This window comes from Esox lucius, chromosome 2 (assembly GCF_011004845.1).
Source record: "Esox lucius isolate fEsoLuc1 chromosome 2, fEsoLuc1.pri, whole genome shotgun sequence".
Classification (NCBI taxonomy): Eukaryota; Metazoa; Chordata; class Actinopteri; order Esociformes; family Esocidae; genus Esox; species Esox lucius.
Window position 1 is genome coordinate 22691847 of NC_047570.1, and position 9925 is coordinate 22701771.

At 39.0% G+C, this 9925-nt stretch overlaps 1 protein-coding gene across 1 annotated transcript; it reads right to left on the reverse strand.

Moving 5' to 3' along the window:
* Window positions 1-6202: 6202 nt before the first annotated feature.
* tmem9b (TMEM9 domain family, member B) lies at window positions 6203-9072 on the reverse strand. Its single transcript, XM_010878179.4, has 5 exons — window positions 8844-9072; window positions 8426-8517; window positions 7903-8011; window positions 7490-7624; window positions 6203-7350 (listed from the first exon to the last, which is right to left on the reverse strand). Exons 1-5 carry the CDS (start codon window positions 8985-8987, stop codon window positions 7195-7197), a joined length of 636 nt encoding a protein of 211 aa, XP_010876481.1. The 5' UTR covers window positions 8988-9072; the 3' UTR covers window positions 6203-7194.
* Between the last annotated feature and the right edge of the window lie 853 nt (window positions 9073-9925).

The following is a 9925-nucleotide window of genomic DNA, read 5'->3' on the forward strand; positions in this document are numbered from 1 at the left end:
AGAACTAAATAGTTGATATAATGGACTGGAATAAATACTCGTAAAAACTGTAGATATCTACAACTCATAGCGTAGCCAGTTCTACACTATTTTCAAATTAACCAAATGAATATACATGACACTCCCTCTGCATCCAGGTAGTGTAGCGGTCCACACAGCCTCTTACACGTCAAGTTTCCTCACCCAGTTATCGTACCCATTATGTAATACGCCCACAACCGAGTGCAATCGCCCGTGTTCGTGAACTCACTGTTTCAAATTGACGCGGCAAACTTTGACGTTGTTGAAAATCTGCTTGGTTTCTATGGGCTCAAATAACTGCCAAATGTTTTGTGGGTAAAGCGATTGGCACACCTGTAAATCACAATCCACACGACGGTTTTGCATTTCGTAGTTGTATTTAAAGATCTGTGAATGCGTGATTAAAGACTTGCAAGAGCTAACAATTTGCATCTGTACGATTTATTTATTTTTTGTAAGCATTCAAAAATTATTTACACATACACGACTTAAGAATTACACATACAACTCCTACAAGTGACCAATGGGAATTTTGGGGTGAGGTACATGTTTAGCTAATAGCTAGACTTCCACGCAGCTGTCGTGGAGGACATCCTGGGTTGCACATCCATTTGATTCAGGTATGAGCTTTAGGTAAAGTTGCTTTGTAAAGTGAAAATCATTACTGTCGTATTATATGCGTGTTAGTTATCTAGATGTTTATTTCATGTAAACCAAATGAACATGACAAGACTTTGTGTGGACACGAGTGACAGCTAAATGTTAAATACAGTAACTAGCTTTAGTCCTAATGTAGCTACTTGTATGTGTGTTGTTTGCATATTGCTTTTGCTAAATAACAGCACAGTAACCTCATTTTAGCTAGGTTAGTCTCATACCTAACCGGTAGGAATAATAAATGCTACCAGTAACATGTATCTTGTTAGTTAATCAACTAGCTACCAATTAATAATGTATTTATTAAATTCAGTCCATACAGTAGTTGCCTCGGTTAGGCAATTGCTTTAATTCTGACTACTTTATAGGAGATAAATGGACCAGGATAAGAAGTATGACTGGTTCCCACTAACTGTTGATCAGCCTGTAGCTGGTCTACAGACACCGTTGGAGGTGTGACAGGCAATAATGTCCGGCAGAGCATGTAGTGAATACATGAATACTTGTGAGAATGGCATCCTGAAGTTCTGTCTGTTAGGGATGTCACAGGAACCGATACGGTACCAAGTCAATGCCACAATTCTGAAAACATGATGGTACTGGTTTTTGTACAGTCCTGTATGTACCGGGGATCCAGAATGTGCCGCTGCAGCTCCGCCTCGACTCGTCGAAAAGAAAAACAGTAAGAGTAGTTTATGGAAGTACTTTGCATTCGAGGTGGATGATGAGGGACTAATAAATTCGCAGAAACCACTATGCAAACGGTGCCTTCGAACATTTGAGACAAAAGGAAACACTTCCAACTTGTGAAGCACCTCAAAGACAAAACATGCAGATTTATTTAAATAATACAAGGTGCGTGAGTTTCAATTCACATTACATTAACAACATATCCAAAGTGTAATCATTGTTATATTCTTATCCTGAAATACACATTAACATTATTTGTGTTTGAGACAGCTGGCATTGCTGTGTAGCCTATCCAACTATGTTCCATACAATGTTTGTAATGGCTAAAGGTTACCATGTTAAGGCTACCGTAATGTAACCGCAGCTCGTAGTAGCTACCGTAGTAGTACCATATGCTACCGTCCTTACCATTCAGTCTGTCATCAAAATATAACGTTAGTGTTTTAAACAAATATTTCAGGACTAATGGTCTGTCACCATGTCAGTAAATTTACCGTTTGCACTCTGAGGTGTGTGTGTGGCGTCTGCTGTTTTCTTACAGTTACTGAGCTGATAACTGAAATCTCAATTATACTTTTACAGTATCATGTCACTACATGTCACTGTTGTTGTTTTTTGTAATGTTCAAATGTTTCTATTAAAGGAGTGTACAGGTGCTGGTCATAAAATTAGAATATCATCAAAAAGTTGATTTCAGTAATTCCATTCAAAAAGTGAAACTTGTATAATGGATACATTCATTCCACACAGACTGATATATTTCAAGTGTTTTTTCTTTTAATTTTGATGATTATAACTGACAACTAATGAAAACCCCAAATTCAGTATCTCAGAAAATTTTAATATTGTGAAAAGGTTCAATACTGAAGACACCTGGTGCCACACTCTAATCAGCTAGTTAACCCAAAACACCTGCAAAGGCCTTTAAATAGTCTCTCAGTCTAGTTCTGTAGGCAACACAATCATGGGGAAGACTGCTGACTTGACAGCTGTCCAAAAGATTACCATTGACACCTTGCACAAGGAGGGCAAGACACAAAAGGTAATTGCTAAAGAGGCTGGCTGTTCACAGAGCTCTGTGTCCAAGCACATTAATAGAGAGGCGAAGGGAAGGAAAAGATGTGGGAGAAAAAAGTGTACAAGCAATAGGAATAACCGCACCCTGGAGAGGATTGTGAAACAAAACCCATTCAAAAATGTGGGGGAGATTCACAAAGAGTGGACTGCAGCTGGAGTCAGTGCTTCAAGAACCACCACGCACAGACGTATGCGAGACATGGGTTTCAGCTGTCGCATTCCTTGTGTCAAGCCACTCTTGAACAAGACACAGCGTCAGAAGCGTCTCGCCTGGGCTAAAGAAAAAAGAACTGGACTGCTGCTGAGTTATGTTCTCTGATGAAAGTAAATTTTGCATTTCCTTTGGAAATCAAGGTCCCAGAGTCTGGAGGAAGAGAGGAGAGGCACAGAATCCACGTTGCTTGAAGTCCAGTGTAAGTTTCCACAGCCAGTGATGGTTTGGGGTGCCATGTCATCTGCTGGTGTTGGTCCACTGTGTTTTCTGAGGTCCTAGGTCAATGCAGCCGTCTACCAGGAAGTTTTAGAGCACTTCATGCTTCCTGCTGCTGACCAACTTTATGGAGATGCAGATTTCATTTTCCAACAGATCTTGGCACCTGCACACAGTGCCAAAGCTACCAGTACCTGGTTTAAGGACCATGGTATCCCTGTCCTTAATTGGCCAGCAAACTCGCCTGACCTTAACCCTATAGAAAATCTATCAGGTATTGTGAAGAGGAAGATGCGATACGCCAGACCCAACAATGCAGAAGAGCTGAAGGCCACTATCAGAGCAACCTGGGCTCTCTTAACACCTGAGCAGTGCCACAGACTGATCGACTCCATGCCACGCCGCATTGCTGCTGTAATTCAGGCAAAAGGAGCCCCAACTGCTGTACATGCTCATACTTTTCATGTTCATACTTTTCAATTGGCCAACATTTCTAAAAATCGACTACTAAATTTCTGGTATCATGACATCCCAACTGTCCATAGAAGTTCTGTGTCCCATTGCTCGCTTGCCTCTCGAGCTAAACAGGGTAGGGCCTTGTTCTGGAGACCAGACATTGGTTTAAGTGTTCTTAACATTGTGCTGTCTTTTGGATGGGATGTTAAACAGGGATCCCATGGCACTGATAGTGTGAGTATGGGTTTTAAACCATGTCATGGCAAAATATCAAATATGGGCCTCAAATCAACATTGGTACCTAATTATCCCCAGTCTCCAATTGGAACATTTATCCCCTCCTCCCATTGGAACTATTCCCCCAGGTTATTGTTCTGAATGAGAATGTTCTCAGTCAACTTACCAGGTAAAATAACAGGTTCAATAACAATCTACTTGGCAAATGAGAATCTTCTATTCATGTGTATTAATTAGTCAAAACTCTTTACTGTTCCTGTCCATTCCATCAGTGACCATATGTCAGTTTATTCAGAGCTCTGATGCTGCTGACTACCACAGGTACTGCATCTAAAAGGAGTTCATATATCTGGGGTGGTGGATACTACGGATACATCTACCTGTGAAACCAGATCTCTGCTCACATCAAGTCATGTAGGGTAACTGAGCGGTAGCCTTTCATTTAGTGTTGGGCTGGTAACTGAAATGTTGCTGTTTCAAATTCACCTGCTGAAAGTTCTTGGCGTACACGTGAGTAAGCATGTAAACATTCAGGGAGGGAGAGGTGATTGGAAAATGTATGACAGCTAGCTGCTTGAGGAAAATGTTTGGCCACTCATTTAACATCCGAAATCACAGCACCCTGTGCAAAATACTTACAGCAACATGTAGTCTCCCATCCCAGGGATGCACCGAACTTCCATAGACATACAAGTTCTTCAGTTTGCCATGCTTGTCATTCTCACTAATATTTACCTAATCAAATATTCTACAGTTATAGGTAAAGGAGATTTAAAAACAGTGGCACCGGTTCTTCACGCTTCTTATCGTGGTCCATCTATCTCCTAATGGTGTACATAGAAAACAGAGTAATCTGTAATGTAGTCAGTATTCAAGCAATTGGCTAACAAAGAATCATGGTAAATTAGTCAATTTAGACTATATCAGTACTACAACTACTGTATGGCCTAAATTAAATACATGATTTATTGGTAACTAGGGATGCACATGTTTACCTTGATTAACTAACACGATACACGGTACTGGTAGCATTTGTTATTATTAATGGTTAGGTAGGAGACTAAGTTAGCTAACATGAAGTTACTGTGCTGTTATTTAGCAAAAGCAATATGCTAACAACACACAAGTAGCTACATTAGGACTGTAGCTAGTTACTGTATCTAACGTTCTGCCGTCGTGTCCACACAGTCTTGTCATGTTCCTTTGGTTTACATGAAACAAACATCTAGATCGCTAACATACGACAGTAATGATTTTGACTTTACAAAGCAACTTTACCTAAAACTCTTACCTGAATCAAATGGATTTGCAACACACGACGTCCTCCACGACAGCTGCATGGAAGTCTAGCTATTAGCTAAACTTGTACCTCACCCCAAAATTTGCAAACCCGTAGAAACTGATTCGTATCCGTAGAACGCGATTTCTATTCGTAGACAGCGATTTGTTACAAATATTTCACAAGTACAGATTATTTATTACATATTCACAACTCAGGAAATACAAGTATGCGAATCTAACGCACTTGCAAATCTTTATGGCAGTAATTTTCTTTGACCCCCCCCCCCCCCATCAGAAATGAACGAGAATTTAAGTGAAAGAGTTTGTATCTGTAAATCGCGATGTGTCTTTGTATTTGGTGTTTTTTCTGGGTACATAAGGAGTTGTATGTGTAATTCTAAAGTGGTGTATGTGTAAATACTTGCAAAAAAAGTATTCGTACAGATGCAAATTGTTAGCTCTTGCAAGTCTTTAATCACGCATTCACAGATCTTTAAATACACCTACGAAATGCAAAACCGTCGTGTGAATTGTGATTTGCAGGTGTGCAAATCGCTTTATTTACCCACAAGACATTTGGCAGTCATTTAAGCCCATAGGTTTCTGCGAAGTCTAACATAACCGGAAGCTAGCGGCTTAGCATCTATGTATGCTAACTTGACTTGCTAGCACCGATTTAGAACGTTTGATACAGGTTGAGGAAAAAGTAACCAAACGAAAACATGGATTATTTCCAGAAACATATTTCTTCGCAGTTGAATGCAAAAGTCATATTTTGATATGATTTTTAATCTCCAAAAATGTATGCCGTGTCCGATAAAAGACCGGCTCGTCCATTCAATACAGACGGTCCAACCAGTAGCGGAACGTATTGAGTAATCAACATGATTAGAATAACAGTGATATCAAAATGTATTTTGTTACTAGTAATTATTACAGTTTTGTATATATTTTGTTGGAAATCAGATTTCATCAGTGAAAACAGAATAGCAACTATTAACAATTTGAACAGTTACTAGTAACTTCAGAATAAGTGCTAGAATCTTAACCTTCAGAAGATACATTGAAAAAAATACTAGTAACAATTGGAAGTTACTATTAACTAAAGAATACGTTTTAGTAGCTTTTAAAACATTTTATATTCCTTAATCATTTAATCAAAATGAAGGAGATGGTGACAAAATACTTGTGATGATTGGGATTAAATTGGTGCATGAGTCGCTAAACCATTAAGAGAGATTTGCAGTGACATAAATCGTATTCTCGAGCTTAGACATTTCCTTCATCAACTAGATGTTCAATTACCATTTGTTTTTTGTAGTCTGTCCACAATAAATCAGCTGTAAACAAAAGCATTATAAATATTACTGAGGTTTATTTCAAATGTTAAGGAATTACAGATAGAACAGTCAAGAACACTTTCCTTAGGTCAACCAACAGCCTTTTCTACCCTCACTCACACTCACACACACATGGTTATATCTATGCTGTTTAAGGGACAAGACAGTTACTTTAAAAAATAAAATAAAAGGGGATTTCATTAATAGATGATTCATGTCAAATACATGTAAATGGGGAACTGCAGATGCTGAAAAGAAAACAAGCAGTGCATGGAATGGAGATTACTGTGTACATTACTGACAAAAATTGTATAATGTAATTTTATACTTAAAGAACGTAATTGTTTACACCGGTCAGTGCACAATAAAATGCATATAACCTATCTGTACAGTTACAGCAGTTTAGGGTAAAAGGTTCAAAATAAATTCAAAACTTTCTTAGAAACCATGCTCTTAGACAGGAGACTGATAAAAGGCTTTTTTTCATTGCCATCTTTTGTGGTTAAAGATAGGTATCAGATTGTGTTTATTGAGGACATTTTCATTAGCTTAATTGATTGTGTTGTATACATTTATTTATTCTACCATTTCAATATTCCATAATGTCTCCCATAATGTAATTAGTGAGTTGAAGATATTTTGTACTTAGGACTATCAAAGGGTGCAGAAATAGTATGTGCAATCAACTTGGGAGGAGCCACAGAATACAAATAGTAACATATAACTTTTCTTAAGTATCAATCAATGTATACTAAATCACACAGACACTGGCAGTATCTTAAGCCAAAGATTTCAACTCCACACTTTAACCCACTGATAGACCCTTCATGGTCACAACCTGAATACGTCGGCTTATATGATGTTATTTAATTGTATTTAATGAAAGACAGTTCCTTTTAGGAACAAACCACAAATGAGGATCAAGCTAGGAAGTTGGGGTAAGAATAATGGGTCTTCTCAAGCACAGTGCAATTCATCCATGGTTTTTGTATCCAGGAAATGGGTTTAGCTTAGCACCACATGGCGGTCAAATACAGACTTTCTCTGTTCTTGGACCTGCCTCCTCCAGCGCTGCTGAGCATGTTCCACCTTGTTCAGCATATTGGGACGAGAGGCGGAACGAGACAGTACGTTGTGGGCGTTGGCGAAAGGCTGCTGGTCCTGAACCCAGAGACAACACAGTGAGGAATACAGTGAAGAAGGTTTTGGGTCAAAAGAGAGATTACAGAGACTATACAAGATAATTGGTTTAACAAATAAGTTGATAAACCAATATGGACAGGGGACTGGATGCACGTACCCCAACATCATCATCATTCTGGATGAGCTGTGAATGTCCAAAGAGCCTCCTCTTCAGTATGGGCTCCAGGAGGGTCAGGTACACCATGTAGAGGAGCAGCAGGCCCAGGATGGACAGGTAGATTATGATTGTCACCTGGAACCCAATGGCAATAAACTCATTAACCCAAATCACGTAGTCTCCGCTTCAACACTTATGTCAAACTAAAAGGCGTTGGGTTACAATGCACAAAATAATTATGTTAATGAGATACAACAGGAGAAAACGTTTGGAACTACATCCAACTCAGAGCCCTGATATTTCCAACCTGAATATCACAAATGTCACCATTTGATAATTTTTGGGTTATTTAAACACTAGAGTACAGTTTCATAACATTTGTGCATTAGCAACAAACTGGTTGGTGGATTTACCCTGATGGTTCCAGAACTTCTCTCCTCGTATTTGCATTCACAACGCAGACAGTACGCCTCCACATCCTTTCCATCAACTGGCATTGGGTCCACAACATGTAGACAGTTGCTGAAAATAAACATAAATAATTATACATTTGAAAAGCACAAAGATTAAAATCATTAATAGTTCTCCAAATGATTTCAGATCATTCACGACAGTGTGAAAACGTGAGCCTAATCCAACAGCCAAGCCTCAAATACACCACTCTAGACAGTATACTAAAGCTTGGAGACAGTCAAAAATCTATATAAGGTTGAATTGCCTGAATTGACGCAATACAATAAATAGTTTGTCCCATTAACAATAATTTATATTTGCAAACCTACTAAAAAAATGTACTTGGCATTTCTCTAGTATCGTAGTAGTTTCTTATAGTAATTAATGATTTCAACATGCTTGTGACAAATGGTGGAGTTAGTTGGTATGGATAATATACGATTTATCGTCCCAGCTCCACAGTATAAAATATAACAGACACACCAATCCTTTAGGGACACATTTTGCTTGTAGATCTGTCCATCAATGTCTCTGTACGGTGGGCAGATACATTTACACCGGATATCCTCAGAATTCTAGGGACAACGGGGAAAATGTTTGAAGTGAACCTTATTATCCCATAAAAGTAGTGATACAACTAACACAACCAATGCAGTAATAATTACAATAAATGCACCTTTACCGAGCAGGTTAGCAAGTCACAGCCGTCACATAAAACGTTAGCCTGAGAGAGATCAGCCTGCGAATTAACTAGCTAGCTCCCTTGTCTAAATGACTCATTAAATTACTATCAACAATAGGGAAATAAACTATAGGGAGGGCACTAAGACACTTAATGGTGGTCAGCTAACTAGGTAAAGCAAACAGTCATGTGAACAAAGCCAAATATTGTTAAGTATACCTTAGCATCAGTCGTGTGTGTTGACATCAATAACAAACCAACAAAAACACAGAGCAAGTTGAAGGCAACGCCTGACATATTTGTATCTCTTATATACCCAGAATACAATATACCAAAAAAAAACCTATGTGATGTAAAATTCATAAACGAACAGACAACTAGCAAGCTAGATAGCAACGGCTATCAACACAAACATTTCCGGCTTCGACTGAGCAGCTGACAACTGCATGACATCACGTCCTGTGCGGTAAAAATGGGTAGGTTAGAATATTAATAGCTGTCATGCTATTGACATTCTGTTTTGGATTTCTCATGTCTGATGAAGAAATAAAAATATAAGTAATGTGAATCTGCAGGAATACAGCGAGGCAGACAATTGTTTTGTTTAATTTAAAAGCAATAACAATTCTATCAAATATAACAAAAGAGGACTCCATATATTCAAAACACCATTATTGCAGTATTACATACTGCTCAAAAGGGAACCCTTAAGGGAACCCTTAAATCAAACATTGATGAGAACGATTAAAGAAATGTTATAAAGATCAAAATCTTTATAGTAATTTGTTGAGAACAAAAAGATGTAACTGGTCAATGGAAACCAAAATCACCAACCAATCAAGGGCTGGATTCAAACTCACACTGAAAATCAAAGCAAACAGTTGAAAGCACATCCTGTTCCAAATTGTGTGAATTTTATCTGGACAGTCTGTGGCACCATTTGGCTCTGTCAGATGCACCAATACATAACGTCCCAGAGGTTCTCAGTTGCATTCAGGTCTGGGGAATGTGAGAGCCAGTCAAGGGCATCAATGCCTTTGTCATCCAGGAACTGCCCACACACTCTGGCCACATGAGGCCGGTCATTGTCCTGCACTAGGAGGAACCCAGAGCCCACTGCACCAGTGTAAAGTCTGGGTCAGAGGATTTAATCCCGGTAACTAACAGCAGTCAGGGCACCGTTGGCTAGCACATGGAGGTCTGTATGACCCTCCAAGGATATGCCTCCCCAGACCAATTGACCTACCGCTAAACCAGTCATGCTGGATGATGCTGTAGGCAGCACAACATTCACCACCCCG

Coding starts and splice junctions, on each gene's coding strand:
- tmem9b (XM_010878179.4), bottom strand. CDS start 8,987: ATGAATTTTACATCACATAGGTTTTTTTTTGGTATATTGTATTCTGGG. Junction 8,012..8,425: donor AATGTGTCCCTAAAGGATTG/GTGTGTCTGTTA, acceptor GTTTATTTTCAG/CAACTGTCTACATGTTGTGG. Junction 7,625..7,902: donor GAAGTTCTGGAACCATCAGG/GTAAATCCACCA, acceptor ATTGGGTTCCAG/GTGACAATCATAATCTACCT.